Genomic DNA, 20,337 nt, shown 5'->3' with positions numbered 1-20,337 from the left:
CTACTGAGTCTGGGCCACCCTTTTCACACTAGTCTACCCCCACCCCTTGCACTTGCCTTCTTGGCTCTCTTAGCACTTGCCTAGCCCCTGGGGACCCCTCCCACCTGTACTTCCCCCTTATCCTCGCCTTCATCCATCTATCCTTCCTGCCTGACCTTCTCCCTCATCTTGCACTTCCTATTCTGCACTCGCATGATCTGAATGTCACAAAGCCTAGGAGGATTGTTATTTTTTTCTGCTTGTCCTCCCACCCCCGCCTTGTTGCACCTGGAAACACCTTGGTTGTATAGGCGCCATACTAATGTACAGTAAATAAAATAAATAAATAAATCCCCCCCCCCAATCAGAACTGGTTCACCAGAGCCCTGACCAACCTCAAGAAGTAAAAAGACAGGCTGAATGAGCCTGGGAGAAAAATACGACCAATGAAAACAAAAAGGGACTGAAAACTGCTCGAAAGAGCATGCAAACATAACATATATGAGACCCAAAAAAGGTTTTTTCAACTAAAAAATTGAAAACGCTTTCAATGATACAAGAAAACTTTTAGAAATCTTTAGAAAGTTGGAAAAACCAAATGTCCTAGTACGACTTTTTATACCAGGTAAAGATTACTGTTAGGGTACAAGACGCCTTCACAGATAAGGTCATCTCAGCAGGTAACAAAATTTAAAATGGATCAAACACAGAAGGGAATCCTCCTGAGGACGATCTTACAAAGAACCAGAATAATGGCAACAAACATCCCCAGTTCTATTTCAAACCAGTTTCTATCACAGAGATGGATAAAACGCTAAATAACATGCGCCCAACCTCCTGTCAGGGTGATTTTATCCCAACCAAAATCATCCTGTGTAATATTAAATCCTTCTCCCCCTTTCTCAGATTTGTTAATGCCTCTTTCTCCCACATACCTGTCCCTCCTGCAATCAATGAAGTGGTGGTGACCCCATTAATTAAAAAAACATGACTGGACCCCAAAGAGGCATCTAACTTAAGACCTATCCCAAACATTCTTTCCTCCTAAAGATCATTGACAAAATTGCAGCCTTACAACTGCAGGAACACTTAGAAACATCAGAGTCTTATCATTTGAAACAATCAGCCTTCCAAAGCAACCATGAGACAGAAAATGCCCTCTTAGACCTGCACAAACAGATGCTAGAAACCCCTGACAACAGTAACACAGGGATGCTGCTCCTGTTAGATCTATCGGCGGCTTTCAATTTACTGAATGTGAAGGCGTCATGAAGCAGACACAGACAACTGAGTAAAGTTTGGGTTATGAACTTTTATTTAAAACAAAACGAGGATTGGAAAAAGGCCTAACTGCCCTATGCTGTGGTGGGATTTCCCTACCTATCTGAAACCAATGATAGTCTGTGTCAGAAAGTCCAAAGCAAATGTCTGTCTGCGTCCAAATCCTACACTTGTCCTCACATCTTATTGTATATAATGTGTGGGGATGTTAGCATCCAAATGAGAAGTATTCAAATAAAAGTTCAAAGCTTCTTCCAACTCTTGGTTGGAAAAGAGGGTTTCCCTTCCCCAAGATTCAGGATAGTTCAAGTAACCAGAAAGAAAGTAACCTCTTCCCTTCCCCAACGTTTCAAGTCTCTCAATGTTCCAAAACAACGTTCAGCTCCTTAATTTTGGATCACACAAGTTTTCCCTTGTATTCAATTACAACCTTATGGATGAGTTAAATGGCTTTTCCTTAGGTGGTTGTAATCGGTCTAGGTGCAGTTGTTGGACCACACGGTGACCCATTATAGGTCACGCAACCGAAACACCTGACTTGCTTCTTCACAGGCACGCTGTCACTGTTTTAGCTACACAGTGGTACTTGACTTATTATCATTTCTTCCTCTTGGAGTTTTCTCAATACTTGTTTTGCCACCATTCACTTGTACTTTAAAATATTCCCAGTGCTTTTGTCATTGTGTATTCTTTAAGCAGTTCCTTATATTCTTGTGGCACTTGCCAATGCTTGTTCTCTCAGTTTTTAAACAGTACCTTTTTATCAGGGGATTGCACCAACCTATCATCAATCCAATTGTTATTCAACCACACTTGCTTTCTTTTAGATTGGTATTCAAAAAGGTTTAATTTCATTCCAATCAATCACATTTTATAAACCAACGTCAAATTCCCAGTTAACTCTCCTGCTGGGAATTTGTACTCTGTTTCCGGGCGCATTCACATGTGCAAATATTACCATTTATCTGGCCCTCTTTTGGCCTGGTCATTTTCATCTGTTTCACAGTTCGGTATACAAGAGAAACCTTCATTTGGTTTCCTCAGCAAATTCAGGTTATCTTGCTTATCAAAAGTATTTAGTTCAAGCTTGACCGGCATTCATATTGCCTAAACGGTCCCTCGCTCACTCCCGAGAGACCCAAACTGCCCAACCACGTGTTTCACACCACAGCGTCCCAGAGTCACTTCTCTGACTCACAGGAGGGTACTCTGTCTCCGGGTGCTGTTCTCTGCGGCGGTAGGCTCGCTGTTGCTGCTCCTGCCGCAGTACGCCTCTCACCCCGGATCTCTGCCACCTCAGGGTTATGGAGAGGCAGTCTCTCTGACTCCAGGAGGTCTGCAGACCCGCTCTGTTACTGGAGACCTTTCGAATGCTCCCGCCACAATCCGCTTCGGCTACAATGACCCTGCAACTCGTAGGCGCTTCAGGAACGCGTCTCCCTGGCTTCACCTCCAGCTTCTCCTGCAAGCGATCTCAGGTGATCTCATCAGTCTCACCTGAGCGGGTCATTTATACTGCCCCCCTTGGCATCAGGTGCAGGCAATGTTCCTTTGCTGCATAACAGTCCTGGTACGAGGGATCCCTCTTCCTCGTCCCAGTACCAGAGTGGTGTCTCAGGTGTATGAGTCAATAGAAGGAGGATGTATGGGTCTGGGTTGTCTCTTCCTGGTCCCATTACCTGACTGGTATATACTGGGAGATGGTTTTCTGGAATAATAGGGAAGGAACTGGTAATACCCTACAAAGGCCTGGGGATATCCGACTCCTTATAAAAGGGAGATGGAGGCTACTGTGTCTCATCCCCATGTCTCCTCCACCCAGGTTCTCCTTCCTCAGATATCCACCCCCAGGTTCAGTATCCGATAGTGACAGTCTTGCCCTGGCCACCTGGGAGGAGGATTTATTGGGGAAAGAAGTGGGGACGACCTCAGATTCCTCACATGGACCATAAGCGCCCGCTTCAAACCTGTTTATTGTTTTCAACAACTTACAATACACAGACCAATAACTCCCCACAATTTAAACATTACAAAGGTGGTGATTCAGCGCGTCCCCATGCCTACCCAGTCATATTTTACAACGTTTCTGTACCTCCTCAATAACTACCACATCCCCAAATGAACTCTGACATCACAATGTCCCTTGTTAAGCGTCCCCCACTCTTATATTCACCATTCAATTCTCTCCATCCCTCCCTCATCCCACCATCAGTAGAATCTGAACCTCCTAGGTTGCCTCCCCATCTGAGGCCATTGTTGTCAACTCTGCTTGCAAAACGAAATACTGTTTATATGGACCCCATACATCTCTGGGTCTAGCACTTGGGTGAACAATCATTCCATATTCAGATTCCATTTCATTACAATACAATATGTCCTCTTTCCACCGCGCCTTCTTAGGATGCTGTTCCCTCCCCAATACCATCGCGATTCTCCTTTTCCCAATAAGGCTACTACCGGCGTGGGGTCCACACGCTCACCAATGAAGTTGCTTAGCATCTCAAATACCTTTGCCAAAAAATGTAATACCGGGGGACAACTCCACGCCACATGGAAGAAGTCTGCTGGTGTGGTTGCAAGCTTAATGCACTCGTCCAGGGTATCAGGGGAAATACGGTTGTGAACTGTATGGTTGTAGAATTGATGCAGGAATTTATGGATCTGCTATTTAGAGCCATCTTCCTAGTTTGCCCACAGCAGCACTCCCATCTTCTCCGGGACGTGCCTGCCCATCCTGTCCGAGCCTCCAGTATTTTGCCATAATGCCTGGATACCACTTTACTGTCCTCAACTATGCCCATCATGCTGTCTAGCGCAGAGGCCATCGCTGGTTCCTTCGGAAAGGTTGGAAATAATCCTTTAAAAGTATTGTGCAGTCGGAAATATGAGAACAAATATAAGGACGTAACTGTCCCCCAACCCCTCCACTGTCAGGAACTGATTTGGCTTTATCACACAACAAGGTCCGGCTCCAATAGTACATCCCCTTCAGGTGGTGGTTCTGATGGAACTGTCCGTATTTCCTCCTGCGCTCAGGCAGGCCGCAATGTCGAGGTTATTGGGTGAAGCCCATATGTATCACGTGAGATGAAACGTTAAGATTCTGGATTTCCGCTTTATCATCTCTAAGTGCATACCTTGCCGTTCTCGCTCCTCTTGCGGTGCTTCCCGAATTCACCCATTGTGCTCTGGGCTCTTCTTCACCTGCCTGGCCGCTCTGACAGGTTCTTCTGCTCCTCTGTTCTCGCGGCTCGCTCCGGGGCTCTGAGCAGCCCTCTCCTTCCTGCTCCGGAGTGTATCCCGCTCTCTCCAGGCTTGCAGTGCCTGCCCCGCAGCCTCAGGCCGCTCGAAGGAGGTGGCACTGCCATCTACCACGGCCATCCAGGCCCCTCCAAAGGCTGCAGTGCAGGCGTCTTCAGGCCCCCAGTCCCTGCCACGGTTCGGGCAACGGGGGATGCAGTGTCAGTGGCTCACAGGTATCAGACACTCCCAATCTTTCAAGAGACAGCCACAGGGCCATCCCATTGTGTCGGCCTCTAATGGTCGCCTTCCCGCGCAGTAACTACCAGGCAGCGGCTGCAACAGCTGCAACGTGTCTGTGTGCTGTTAGAGTGTAGCCTGCAGCGACGAAACTGCACAGAACCCTGCCCAGGGTGTTCTTGCAGCCAATGCTTCACCAGTCTCTCCATGTCAGGCCTGAGGAGCAGGATTTACGTCCGGATAAATTGGAGTGCTAGATCGCTCACTGGCTTGTGGCCATCTTCATTGGGCTCACCAGCGCCCCTACCACCTGCTTCAAATTTTGGAAGTCATAGGAAATTGTTCCACTAATGCCATCGAGTGGATCAACTCATTTTTGAGTCACAGAAGTTGGGGTAATGCTACCTCTGAACCAACTCCTATACACTATGGTCAGTGGTGGAAATGGAAAAAATGTGGTGGGGGATCCCACAACACAAGAGCCGGGCTGGGGGAGGAGTTTGCGGGCGAGGGGGCGTGGTCTAGAGGGGCAGGGCTCATAGTGGACAACCAGCAATGCTGGAATACGTAAAAAAAAAAAACGCATGCGCCGGGCCTACCACGGCTTTGGCACTGGTGTGTAATTTTTTATTTTATTTTTTTATTTTATTTGGTTGGCTAATTAAATTAACCTTTCAAACAGAATTAATTTTATACAAAAGCACATACATACAATAAAATTAGACAATTATATCAGATAATCAAATAGACAAATAAACATCCTACAGTATCACATGTAATTAACATAATTAATCTTTCAAATCAAAATTTAAAAATTGAAAGTTAAAAATTGAAAGTTGAAGGTTGAAAATTAAAAAAATGAGAGTTAAAAAGCACCACAATTAACATAGATATGAACGCAATTTCAATATATTAAGAATGCCCTGTTCTGTTCCAATTCGTCCATTTATCAAACCAGTTGCTTACTAGGACATATTGGACATAGAAGCTTATTTAAGAATTGAATAGTGGCTATTCTTACTGTGATCTTTGGGGTCGCAAATAGCTCATTCCATAGTTCATCATTTGAACGTCTTATACAGTGGTGCCTTGTTAATTTATCAATAATGTCTTTCCTCTGCATTTTTAAAGCCACACATTCTATTAATAAATGTTTCAAACTTTCTTTAGCTAGTCCATCATTACAGAATCGACAAAATGAAGCATCTAGCTTAATGATGCCCCTCCTTACCAAAATTTGTTTGGTCGGCCATAAATTCAGGCGGAACCTCAGTATTTGATTTCTGAGTTTATGAGAGGGGCATTTTAATAAATAATCAGCGGTTTGGCGGAGTTTTTTATGCCCAAACAGAGCTCTATCAAAATCTTTTAATTTTAAACAGTCCTGTTGGGTTATATGCCAATCAAGTTGGTATAATTTAGTTTTGGCTTTGATGGGATTAGTTAATAAAATATCCAATGAGATATTTTCTTCCGTCAAATCAGACATGACCGCCGCTCTCCAACTGGATGGGAATAAATGTGCCGAGCGTAGTAGATAATCTGCTAAAATCTTAAGTATACCATTACTCGCCATGCCCAGCACACATTTCCTAAATAAACAACATCTTTTCCACGATGCATGTATGTTTACTGATAAAATTCCCAACTCAAAGCGGAGCAGTGCTGTTGGACTAGAGTTTGGAAGATTCAAAACTTTCTTCCAGAATTTTGCCTCAAATTTATTCCAATAGCAAGCCTCCACGGGCAACCAAGCCTCACACCCATACGTAATAATGGGAAGTACCTTTTGCTGGTAAAAGATAAGAATATGCTTACATGAAAACTTACCATACTTATGTTGCAAAATTCTCGCTTGAGATATTAATGTGGACAGTTTACCCTTTAGACTGTCTCTTTGAGGCATGTTTGTGGGAGAATTACTGAACAGAACACCCAGATATTTATATTCATTCCCTCCGTTCAACTTTTGTTTATTTAGAAACCAACAATACTGTTTCCTTAGTCTTGACTTATATCTCCCCAATTCCATCACTTGTGTTTTCTCCAGGTTTAGAATAAGGTTATTCCTGGTGACATACTGATCCAATTTATCAAGCATGTTTTGTAGGCCACTCGGCGTTTGCGAGATGAGAACTAAATCGTCCGCATACAAAAGCCATGCAATAATCTGGTTCCCAAGTTTAGGAGCATCGTTCACTACATTACTGAATTCATTGCCTAAATCAAGTATAAACAGATTAAACAGTGTGGCGGCTAGAATACATCCTTGTTTCAGGCCTTGTTGGGTTAAAATCTCTTCGGATAGTAGCTCTTCTTCGGATAGAGCATTGTGCATTACTCACCAGTGCCAAAGCCGGAGGTATTTTTTTTTTTTTACTATTCCAGCACGGTTCTTGATCTTAGGCAGCTGACTCTGGCCGGATCCTGAGATCCGGCTCCATATCTGGTGCCAGATCTCGGATCCGCCGAGAGCCGGCCCAATAACCAGCACTGACTATGGTGTTCCACAAGGTTCATGCCATTCCCTGGCCTTATTCAATGTATAACAAACCCCTCTGTGATCAAATGGAACAGATGGGATTACACTTCACAAACTATGCTGATGACATTCAGCTAGTGATGGAGCTGAGTGGAAATCACACAAGTGACTCAGAATAACTAGCTACCATCTACGGATCCATCAATAATTGGATGACAAAAAGCTGGGTGTGTCTAAACAGCTCTAAAACAGAGCTCATGATCTATGGATCGAAACAAGCAAGGGCCAAACTGGCACACGATTACACACAGTTCAAAGTGCAAGGATGCCAAAGTCCTGTGTCGAATAAAGTAAAGACCCTAGGTGTCTTTATGGAAGCTTCCCTATTGCTGATGCACAGGTTAATGGTATTGTGAAACCCTCCCACTATCACTTGAAAGTACGACGACAGATCAAACCATTAGTTACGTGCAAGAACTGTGAAATCTTGGTCAGAGCTTTTATAATGCCAAGACTGGACAACTGTAATGCCATGTTTAGTGGAGCAAGCAAAGAATGTTTCCAACAACTACAGGTAGTTCAAAATGATGCCATCAGGATTATGTGCAAGACCACAAGTGTTAGGGAGAATTCTCATTCTATGGCTAATTTCCCTTACCTATAGCGTCCCCAGCAGCTTTGCTGGATTTGAAGGGTTTGTTTTTTTCTCCTGCTAAGAGTGTGACTCTTTTTCCCACTCTTAGGCACATTTTGCTATGTATGTACTAGGCTATTTTTTGCGTTTAATATCTATGGGGTTAATCTCACCCCCAAAGGAACCATCTTCATCCACATGTGTTACACAGCACCCTCCGTGCAGTGACACAGGGGTGTCGTAGCAACCCCCAAACATAGACTCCATACCCTGGGACTGACTACTGTCTCCCAGGGCATGTAAAGTCCCAATTGACTTTACTAGTCAATCTTTATGAACAAAACCAGTACAACACATCTTACTATGGAGGTACTGGCAAGGGTTAATAGTTTTTCCCTTATTTTCATTTTCGAGAGGGTACCGTACAGTCCCTCTCTCAAAAGTTTCTGGCTGGTGGCAGTGGTTACTACCAAAAATATTTGACCGCAAATATTTCCCTATGGGATTTTCCCATTGTTCGAGGCTACCACATTTACCGACAGCCTCTAACATACCGCCGGTTTATTTTTATATTAACTTTACTCCGGTAGGTTTTATTTGCCAGAACTTTTATATAAATTCTTTCTCGTGTCTTTCTCTAAACTCCTAACACAGGTCGGGCATCCTTTGTTCGTCCTTTTGGCGGACTTCTGCCAAGAAGCCCCCCTTTTGGCGCTACTGAGTCTGGGGTGGATCCATTGTGTGGGAGGGGGAGTAGGACCCCTGGACAGGGTTGCCTCAGCAACCCATGTCACACTCTGCCCTGATAGGCTGGAGGGTCTCCCGCCAGGATGACCACTCCACTGTGTGTGTGACAACTAGGCTGTATGAATGGGGATCCTTTTGCATAAAAGCAGGGTTCTGAGGACTGGAAGAGCAAGATGTTGCCACTGTAACTAAGAAGCCGAAGAGGAGAGAAGCCAAAGACATCTGCAACGACTGAACCACCGGTGAAGCCCTGCTGCAGCGTCTCACCACTTTTCTCCACACGACGAGAGGAGATCTTCATCTGCAAGAGCCTTCTTCCCTTGAGCTGGTGGGGCCAACCAGTTTGCCAATCGCCTTCCTGGACCTGCCTTCGTCGAATCGCCAGTACCCTGTACTCGGAGACCGGATAGCCAGGCACCCGTCCGCCCGCACCGGGACTTAAAGGAGCGTACCTTTTATTCGTTTGGCAGCACCGCGGCTGGTTTCATCCCTGGGCAATGCAGTAACTCGAACCTTCCTCCATGACGAGAGTCTCTCTTCCTCTGCTGGATCTCCTGAACTGCAGGAACTGCCAGGAACAACCGCCACCGCAAGAACCTCTTCTACATTTCAAGGTACTTTGTTCCGCCAGGCCTCCCTTTTTGCGCGTGGTAGTGATGAAGGTGTTTTAAATCCTTTACCTACTTGTTGGGTTGGCCGCCCCTATCCTCTAACATTGTCTTTCACCTTTTGCATCCACCTTTTTGAATCGTTTAACAAAGACCTGACTGCAGCTATAAGAACATTTTGCTCCTGGGCTCTTTGCCCTGTACCACTGACTCTGGCACAGGCTTATTGACTCTGGCTGAATTTGTTAGAACTGCCTTCTCTAGATTGCTTCTCAACTAGAACTGTGTTGGTGCACCTAATTCTTATAACCACCTTTTCCTTCCCACTTTTCAAACTTGTGAAGTGCCATTTTGCTCGGTTTTCATTTAGTATTATACATGCTAAAGTACTGGCTTGCCTAAACTTGTTCACAAACTTATGGGAAGTGTTGCTAGGGTGCCTAAGAATATATTCCTGCATAACTTGTGCTTTTCCTTGCTAGAGTGCCATTTGTGTTTGGTTTTCACTGTGCCGTTTTGCTCAGTTTTCACTCTTGCTCAAACTTGTCTACAATTTAACTAGGGAGTTGTGTATACTTTTCTTGACTGATTTTAACTTGCTTTATTAACTGTGATTAAAGTGTTGAACTAGAAGTGTGTAAAATAAATATATATATTATTTTTAATACAAAGCTTTGGTCAGTGTTTCCTTGTACCATAGTACTATAGCCCTATTGTGTAAACCCTGAATACTGCTCATCTCCCTCTTGAGATAAGTCTGACTGCTTAGCCGCAGCTACCAACTAAATCTTTGTGGTACAGCCTGATACCAAAGGGGATTTATTGCTCACACCTGTAGTCTTAATCTTCTGTAGTGCTCACTAAGGGAACTGCACAGGGTTCTGCCTAACACACGAGGAGGGAACATATAACCAACCAGAGGAAAGAACTCCACTGGCTACCTTTGGGTGCAAGGGTGCATTTCAATACACTCTCCTTAACCCATAAATGCATGTATGGAGATGCTCCTCGTTACCTGAAACAAAACCTGGTACAATACAAACCAAGTAGATCCTTACGCTCCAGCACTTCTCAAAGGCTTACCATCCCCTGCGTAAAGAGAATAAGGGTTAAGGGCAGAACCTTTCCGGTGCAGGCAGTCCAGACGTGGAGTGTGCTCCTGGTTGATCTGCGCCTGGAACAAAGGCCATTGACATTTAGGAAACGTCTGAAACCCCAACTGTTTGAATAATGAACCACCTCAGCCACCTAGTATTTATCAGCTTGTCTTACTGAAATGTCCACGTGTTTATGTGTGCCCTGATGCCTGCGGGCTATGGCGCAATACAAACAAATAAATAAATACTTGCAATGCAATGATAATAAATATTTAACAGATCAAGTTCAACACACACTAATTTGTGTCTTCATCCCTCTCCCTGAAATGTCAGTGGCATGTGGGCAATTTCTTCATATTCCTTTGAAAATGCACCCTATTCTCTTCATAGATAAAAAAAGGCAAACATTTATTGAAGACCTTCTGCATCAAAATATTTGAAATTTGCACTCAGTTCCAGAAAAATGAGCCTGACACTTCACATTTCCAGGTTTATTGGTTTATTATAAAAGTTGCAACAGATGGAAGTATCACGATGAGGGCATTTCTCATAAAACATTTGCTCAAACAACCTTATTTAAAAATATACATTTCACAGTTGCAAATAAGTTCTTTTGTTGACATTTACCCTGTTGTGGGTGAGATGGAGGGGACGGAGGAGAGAAGCAAATGATGAGCCTGCACATGCCAGCGCCTTGAGGGGGGTAAACACAAAGGAGAGAGAGAGAAAGAGAGGGAGAGAGAGGTGTGGTTCTATCCGTGACTGTGGGCGTTCCAGTTTAGGTGAGGCCTAAGCAATGTTGAAGCCTGCAGCTTAAGATGGATGGTGACATCCTGCTGCTAGACCCTGTGATCTTGTGAAATATGGCAAAGGGGGCATACAACTTCAAGAAAATAGCTGAAAAACTCACGATATTATCAAAGAAATTCAAAGTACTTCATGTTCCGAGACACGTGCAAATAGCTGCCTAGGATCACAGAATATGGAAGAAAGGTACAATGTATTCACCATAGAAACTTCTGAAATCTTATCTTGTTGTTATCTCTACTTCAGTCATGCTCATGGGGGGTCTAATCCCCTTACTTGACGTAAGTGAAGCATGCACCTTAAAAAGAGAGTACAGCTAATGCTCGTCTACACCTGCACCTAGCACTTACAAGGAGACCCAGCTACTCTTGTATTAGTTTCTATTTCCTCTAGTCGTACAGACAGATGTCTCAAGATATGAAGACCAAACGTATGTGTACCTCGAAATTACTCTTACATTCCACCCCTTTCAGTCATACTCCTGGAAAGATTCCCCAAGCATAAAACCCAGGGAAGTGGCAGGGAAAGTTCTAAAGCAGGAACACAGACACTTAATGTCTAAAAAAGAATATTTGTTCTGCATGGTTATTGGTTATTTGCCAAATGGCATGGATTCATCTTTAAGGGGGCTTTATAGGAGACCTGGAGACAGTGGTTGAAGTGGGCGGTAGCGTTTGGGTGCGGTGCTCCTCTAGTTTTTTAAAATTAGTTTTCACTCTTCCTATACTTTTATCTGAAAAAGAAACCATTCCTGAATGGTTTCGCTTTAAAAAAAAAAAAAAGTGTATGAAGAAGTTGAAACTTGACCTTCGGTGCACTGCACTGAACGTTCCCTTATACAGCAGGTGCATTTGTTTAAGGGTTTGAATTGCACGTTGGAGAGGGCGTGGTCATTGGATTTTTGGGGAGCAGGGACAGGCCAGCAGGCGTCATAGTTCCACTACTTCTTTACGTACACTTCAATCACTGCCTGGAGATGGCCAAAGGGAGCCACCCCCTCTATGATTTAATACCTGAAGACTGTATGTGGCGAGACCTCCAGATTCCATCCAAGTCAGCCCCCAGAGTGTCGCAGCCACACTACCAGGAATAGTATCATTCTCCTTTTAGGAAACACGACATGTGCTATCATGATTTGAAGGGAAGAAACCGTCAGATCAAAAAAGTCCTACCATGTTCAAGCTTTGGGTCTGGGAAGGCCATAGTGGAACACGGACTGGAGCATAGAAAGAAGAGAAGATTCACAAATGCTTGCGAGCGGAGTGCCCAGAGAAATGCCAGGAAGAGATATACCAGCTACCCAGAACTTCGAAGGTGGTCTTGACTGGCGGTAAAAGTTGGATTTTTCTTGATTCCAAGATGGTGGTGGGCTCTTTTGAGCCCTTGACCCAACTGGAGAAATCCAATCAAACCAATGTAGTTCACAACCAATCTGAGAACGCTCACTTCAGAAACATAATAATGGGAGAGGGGCTTCAACAGAGAGTTAGATGGGCCCATTAGATACCAGCCAATACCCAAGCCTTGACTTAATAAGAGAAAGACAGCAAATGATAGAACCATTTGAGTCAGGCATACAGTATAAAAAGAGGCTAAACTAAGCCAGCAGTGTGGGAGTTAGAACAGAGTTCTAGAGACTTGGTGTTGTATCAGTAGAACAAGAGGGAGAGCACAGGTGGATAAGACAAATGTGCCACAATGAGAAATTTAAGTCTTGTAGGAGAAGATAGAGCAAAGAGCTTGGTGAGGGAATTGACCTGGAAGCTGGTAAGAGCCAGAGAATACAGAAGCAATGGTGCAAGAGAGTATTTTGCTTCAGGCGCCAACCTCGACACCAATAGCTGAAAAACCACCAGAATTAAAAGAAGCTTGTAACCTTGAAAACCTGAGAAGAGTCTGTAGCGGGCTCAATCCCAAGAGAGTGACCCCTGGCTTGAGCATTAGAACTAATGCAACTTGAAAAGGAGCCATGTATGGGGAGAAAAGCCCCTCCCCAATGAGACCACTAGGGCAAGAAAGGAAATATTGCAATGTCTTGCCATGCTAGGCGTACCGCACATGGATGATGGATCATCTCCTACACATCTGCCTAGAATGTTTTGCCGGGTGCAGGCGCCCTGGAAGCCCAGGAGCTTCTGTAACCCTTACTGGACATTAGGACTCAGGTTAAGGGGAACTCTATAATTGGTCTGGAGAAAATCAACCCAGAGAGATCAGACCAAGCCTTGCAGAGAATTGAGGGAAAGGGAACAGTATACTGAATACTGCCAGACAGGCCATCCATCTTTTGTTTGTTAGGACCCCTTTTTGTTTGCTATACACCACTTTCGCTACCAACATCAACCTGCATGCAAACAAGAAAAATCAGAATCATATTTAGATTGTCACATGCAAGAGTGGTATGTTCCCCCTTCCCTATTGTAAAAATAAATACGACTAGAGGTTGCAGGGACCTATTCAGATAATGCCACCGGACTTAGGTTCATCAAAGGTCACACAAACTTGTGTTAATGATGGAAGGACAGCTATGTTCAGGCACAACCTGTGTTGCATCGTAGCATCCTCATAGCAGAATGTTTTTTCATCAATTTACAATGTTGTGGAACAGATCACCATGAGAAGTATTTCCCAAGACTTGGTGTCCAGTTGTGAGGCAATCGTTAAGCTGAAAAATGCTGCTGAAACCAACAGTTCTGATTTCAGCTGATGTGCAAGTGGGTTGTTGTAAGGTCACATTAAAGAGGCAAAGGGATGGGGATAAGAAGACCCTGTTTGCTAGGGACAGCCGCCTGCTTGGCGATGCTAGCCCCAGAGGTGGTATATGGAGGATACACCAGGGCCTCCACCTCATCCAGAATCTTGCATGTTATAAACCTTCATATGATTTGATATATGATATGATATGGCATTTATAACGTGCCTATACACAAGTGTTTCAAGGCGCGACGAGGCAAGGGAGGGGGAACAAAGAGAGGACAGACAACGATCCTACTAGGCCAGGTGTCATTCAGATCGCGCACATGCATGGGATGGGGAAGGGGAGAAAGTGCCGGAGGGAAGGGACAGTGCAGTACATGGGCATAGCATAATGACAATAGTAAAGTAACAGCCAAGGTGGCAAATGCAAAGGTAAGTGCAGACATCAGGTGTCAAGTGCTGGTGGTGGGACTGTAGGGATGCAGAAACAGTCCCCAAGTGTAGAGGTTGCCAGGCAGGCAGTGCTGGAGTGTATGACTGGTAGCCATTGCAGATTCAGTTTCAGCCAGGAGGTCAGCAGGGGAGAAGAGGAGAAAAGGCAGAGGCAAAGAGAAAGGTTTTGAGGTGCTTCCGGAACCGGGGATGGTTTTCCTCAAGTTTCAGGGAGGCAGGGAGGCTGTTCCAGAGGGAAGCCCCAGCCGAAGAAAGATCTACCACCAACTCGTTGCTTGGAGAAGTGACTGACCCTAAGGCAGTTGGAGGCGGATGAGCGAAGGGCTCGAGAGAGAAGATATTTAGGAAGAGAGAGTTGAAGGTATTGAGGGCCCAGGCCGCAGAAGGCCTTGTGGACAATGCAGAGGTTTTTTTAACTTGATTCTCGCAGCCACTGGGAGCCAGTGCAGAGATTTCAGTCCTGGAGAGATACGATCCCTGGGCTTGAGGCCAAGGATAAGTCCCGCAATCCTGTTCTGGATGAGTTGCAGAGGGCGGAGAGTAGAGGCAGACAGGTTTAGAAAGAGGCTGTTGCAGTAGTCCAGCCTAGAGAGAACCAGAGCTCTTGAGACAGTGAGCTTCTGGGAGAAGGAGAGGAAAGGTAGAATACCTCTGAGGAGGTGCAGCTGGTAGTGTGACTTCTTAGAGACGTCTAAGCTGTGAGGAGAGAAGGAAAGTGTGGAGTCGAAGATGACCCTGAGGTTTTTAGCCTTGCAGGTAGGGGCAGGAGGGGGCCAAGAGTGGCCGGCCAGAGGGCGACAGGAAAGGAGGGAGCGGGTGTGCCGATGAGGAGAATCTCAGTCTTACTGATATTGAGGCAGAGGTAATTGGCGGCACACCACTCATAGCACCCTAAGATTCCCAATGTGGTTTGTAAGACATAGTGCACAAAGAGAGAGGAAGAACTAGTGGCACCTCGAATGCCCCACTCAATAGCCTGTAGCCAGAGGACACTGAAAGCCATTTGTTAATGGTAATGGCAATCAGTTTGAGAGACAGACAAACGTGCTGTTCAGGAGACTTTGTGAGTGCAGAGCTTGCAGTCTTTCCACAAAAGTGACATATTACCCCAAAATAAGACTTGAGCAGAGGTGTATCTCTGCATAGCTATCTGGGAGTCGAGTGGTCACTGAGGAGGCGGTGTCTGACATCAAGATCGCAGGCACCTCTTTATGGTCCTGGTGCAAAGAGCTGTGAGGTGGCCTGCAGCACAAATAGAATTAGACGGGGGACTGTAGTCTGCCCCAGTCCCAGACACTCTGGGTTAGGCGGTATAACGGGGGGTGGGAAGAGGTTGGAGTGGCAGTGAAGGGGGACGAGTTGGCATGTGGGGAGAACGCCCCCCACAAAACAATACAATTAAAAAACAAATTCTAAGTAATTACACAAAGTACTTACAACAAAATAATTTATATTGTTGACATAAGGTAGAACTGTGACAATATGCTCGCCAGTGGGGAGGGTAAGGGTACTAAAATCCCCAACTTCCACCTGCATGGCACCATGGTGAATCCATAACACCCTGCAACCAGTTAAAGAAGCATGCTTGACCAAATCTAATGTCATAGTCTCACCTGAAGGATGGTAGAGTGGATCAAGAGAAGGTGGAGAGTGGTGGCACCCCAGACCTTTTTGTGCTACCTTGACAGTGTCTCAGGTAAACATCAAAGAAGTTCCTGGGTATGTCTGTCCTCCTCGGGTTAGATACAGGGGCGGTACTAGAAGGAACAATGTGATTGCTCGCAGCAGTAGTTTTTGGTGGTAGGCAGACAAAGAGCCTAATTTCTTAAGTACCTGGAAATGCCCCTGTCAGAAGAGATCAACTTGGGCTGGTTCCCTTGAAAACAACGAGCAATTACATACTTTCTGAGATTGAAGTTTGAAGACAAAGGTTGGGCATTTTCCCCAAAGATGATATTTGGCAATATTGCCGGCAGTAATGCAAACAATCCACTGAATTTAAATGTAATCGTTGTATGTATCAGTGGTAATAATAGCAGATTTTCTTAAATAAGACTGGTGGTAGTTAACACAATCCACTTTGATAATACCTCTTTTTATTTTTGTCTTTCCATGTCCACATTGTGAGAGTGAAAATTGAGTGTGTATAGTGGCAGTCAAAGAACTATTGTGTATTTGTTTAATACGATAAATTGTCTATGTGCAATAATGGGTAAGAAGGCTGGAATCATACATGCCCATATTTTTACCCCCTTCCAACATCCACATGGAAAAAAGGTTTAGCTAGTTTCATGGCGGCACAACCCTTCTGTATAGGTTTAAAACTTTCCAAAACTTCAAGGAATTTTGCACTTCGGGGGAGAAGGTAAAAATGAATAGCCCTTCAAGATGGTATTCCACCTTGCAATATTGTAGTATTTCCCACCTGTGAGATGCGTTTAAAATACACCCTCTGTGTACACCTGCATGCCTGTAATAAGGTGTGTGTTAAAACAGGCAGTACTTTTTAGATACACCCTATTTTAGTGTTTCTTCCAAGGCTGTAATGAGGCAACAAGTTTCTGGGTTAGGCTGGAGCTAAGGATTTCTTCCCATTGGAACATGATCAACCCCAGATACCATTGTGGTGGATAAGTAGTGATAAAGTGTGGAGTGGGTGGTCTTGACCCTGACACAGTAGGTTAGGAATTCTGGGGTTTAGACACAAGGCTATGCATTACACAAATCCCTGAGCCCCTCAAAGTAGGTCTTGAAAGTCATAAATTAGGAAGCCCATATTGTGTTAAAATTTGAAAACTCTGAGTAGGAACGAAAATTAAATTGAAAGGTAAAAGCATCAACAAAAAAGGCCTCTGAAAGAGAAGGCAACATGTCTCCATCTGAATCGTTGAGAAAAAGATCATCCATGTGCAACAGAATCAGTGTGGAGTGTGGTGCACTTACAGTCCTATGGCATGTGCTTCAATGCAGTCCGCAATGAGATTAGAGAAGTATGACTGAAGAGAGTTGGGTCCTAAGGGTAAGAGGTCAAAAACACGTTGGCTAAAATGAACAGAGCCTGATGATCACATTTCCACACATAATATCTGATGGGGCTGCGACAGGTGCATTGAACAGTGGGATGCAATGACACTCTGATCATGGTATGGTTGCTACACTGTGTTCATGCCAGACTAGTGACATTGAGATGGTGGGTTTCTAGTAACATTACGTAGACACACCATGTACACGATGATGCGTATTACGAAGAGGGAAATAGTGTTCCTGATGTGCAACACTGGGCGAAGTAGGACCTTGGATCAATTTTATGCTCACCAGATATCTTTGCTTGAATCCTGAGTGACGAAAGACCTTTTTAATGTGAAAAGCCCTTTAGTCACTCAAGAGACCTGGAATTACAGCTGAGGAGAATGACCAAGATATCCACATGCACGACAACAAACATGTCTGAATATGAAAATATGCTCACAAAGGGGCATGGTGCATGACCAAAAACGTGCCCGATTAAAATGGGCTTGGTTGGTGCTCTATACTACAATTCTATGTTAGAAGATATTATGTCAGACTTTGTCCAAAAAAGTGGGCAGGAAACCAGAGCAATAAGCAACATCTACATACAAACACTAATAGAGGGGTGATCTATGAAAATGGATAGGGGGTGGCTGAAGGACCGTGGAATTGGTTGAACGGGTGTTGGGAAGAGCCACAGTAAAAAGTAGCAAAACCAAAGTTGGAGTTGCAGAATGGCCATTTAGGTGGAGGATGTTGAAGACGAGTGAGATATTCCATGGAAGATGTGGAAACCCCAAAGAATAGGGATTTGCAGCATTCTCAGATCAATGCAAATGAAGGGATACTGGGATTCCAGATACCAGAAACCTAGACCACCTGTGAAAACACGTCGCTCGGAAGACGGGGAGATGCTGATGTTTACCATCACAAGGGCACAGTAAGCTTAGGGAGTTATGACATTTGACCAACGGATGCAGTCAGTGCTCTAGGTAATATTTTGAGCTGGAAGTATTCTACTCTCTACCTTTGGAATTTGAGAGTTTAGGGGTAATTCAGGGAGTAAAAAGTAGTTCCCAATGGTGTTGTGGTATTTTTAGTCAAGTAAAAAATTAATTTTAACTTTGAAAAATTAATCATTTTGCTGTAATTAGCATAAATGCAAGGATTTGTTTTGATCGCATAGGCGTGCTTCAAATCAAATTGACCAACAGAAGAGCCCCCATATGTGGCATGCTCTGCCGATTCCTCTAGCCTGCACGCATCAACACAGCAGTGGGGTTGACAAGAAGCTGCTCAACTGTTACTGCTATATTTGCCTAATTTCGGGGGAACAAAACAAGACACGTCTGACTCTCATCTGGAGAGTTGCCTACTGTAAACAATGAGCTCTCAGACAAATGGCAATGGAGACCTGAGACAATGGCCCAACAGAGATAACTACTGATGGTCTTCTTCCGGCTAATGAGGATGTAACTAATGGCACTTCAAAGTGTAGATGGTGTGACCAAATACCAACAAGGGATGGGGCGGTAGTTAATCATAGGACATCAGATAATTGTGTATTGCACACGGTAAGACCTCAGCACAATTAGGCAGGGAGACAAGACCAAAGGTACCCAAGACTAATGGTGACAATAGGTTGTGGCAATTCAGATCAACAAGAACAGCAAATTGTGGACCACCAGACCAACTGGCTTTGCAGATGGTTGTACTGGAGGTCAATGGGTGGTGTGAATTTGGATCAGAAAAGTGTGCAGATACTTCTTTTTCAGATACAGAAATATACAGTTGCAAGGCCAAAGGAAATGCGATAAACACCACCATGCGTCATTCCCTTCTGTGTTTGCTACTCATTTGTCAGTATTATCAATCTATTTCCTGCTTTGGCGAAATCCAGCATGCATTTACACTGGAGACTACTCATTAAAGCTGGGTAAGGCAACCCCTACATTGATTTCAGTTTAGAATGTTTTAGGGGTGTTTCTTGGGACTAGAGAAAAACTTGCAACCCCTAACTCTGGGATACTCTTGGCTCCCCAATCCACCAGCGACCTCTTCAGTGTCGTTAACCAGGACTCAGCACTTGAACTGCTTCTCTGCAATTTCTTTCAGCTTAAACTTCTGAATCTGAAACAGGAGAGGAGAGTTAGTTTGTCAGAATTGAATAGAGCATTGGCCACTAGCACCCACTCAACAAATCAGGGGGATGCCTCACTATATTCCCAGAATTAATAGTACGTGATTAGTAAAAATTCATAATCGATTTTTGTTTTTGTTAGCATTTAATTGAGTGAAAGTATTAAAATCAACAGAGCAGCAAAGTAACAATATACCTTCAAAGACACTATCAAGGCTCAAAATAGGAATATTAACAGTGAAGATAACGTTGGATGAAACCTGGCCAAGATGGTCAAACCAAATGCCATCACAACCACGATTGTGATGTCTCTCAAAAATGTAGCTATTCCTAAAAGACTATTTGTTTGGGACATAACACTCACACAAAGAGATATGGAGCAGGACGAATGGAGGAAAGAAAGTACAATGTTAATAATGAACCAAAAAGTGCAATCTTTTTAGTGAGCATAGAAAATTAGCTGCTGACCAATGGCAGTTTCAATGAAGCAGAAGCTATTTCCCCAAAAATACCCTTTGCTGTATGAGTCAGACAGAGGGCAGTATGTGCAGCTGCTCCCTCTACTGTGCATGAAAGAAGTTTGCAATTGTGTATGGTGTGTGATGTAAACATGTCTTGCTGTCATTTTTTTCTAGAACTTTGGCTTGTAAGATAACCTTAGTATGTGTGTGATGAAAGCTTGCTCTGCTGTGACCCATGCTGTAGGTGAGTTTTGCAAGGAAATCATGAACTGCTTCTGCCTTTGGTATGCCCATTTTGAGTGTGTGCACTGCTTGTGCCCATATGCGCATGAGGAAACACTTCTGTAGTCTGTGTTGCATCTGCTCTATGTGCAAAGGAATCATGCATTGCTGCTGGCAATGCTCTAATGTTTGCATATATGTGTATATAAGGGAATCTTGCACTGCAGCTACTGATGCTGT

At 44.3% G+C, this 20,337-nt stretch overlaps 1 protein-coding gene across 1 annotated transcript in view; it reads right to left on the bottom strand.

The window, feature by feature from the left end:
* Positions 1–10,790: 10,790 nt before the first annotated feature.
* The window catches only part of ACSF2 (acyl-CoA synthetase family member 2), a 1,184,899-nt gene continuing 1,175,352 nt past the window's right edge, over positions 10,791–20,337 (bottom strand). Inside the window, exon 16 of the mRNA XM_069654880.1 lies at positions 10,791–19,404. Coding sequence (XP_069510981.1) covers positions 19,354–19,404 — 51 coding nt within the window. The 3' untranslated portion in view covers positions 10,791–19,353. The remainder of the gene's footprint in view (positions 19,405–20,337) is intronic.

The sequence above is a fragment of the Ambystoma mexicanum genome, chromosome 3q, assembly GCF_040938575.1.
Source record: "Ambystoma mexicanum isolate Mex_15411 chromosome 3q, UKY_AmexF1_1, whole genome shotgun sequence".
In the NCBI taxonomy this organism is placed as follows: domain Eukaryota; kingdom Metazoa; phylum Chordata; class Amphibia; order Caudata; family Ambystomatidae; genus Ambystoma; species Ambystoma mexicanum.
This window is presented reverse-complemented; position numbering and strand designations above follow the sequence as displayed.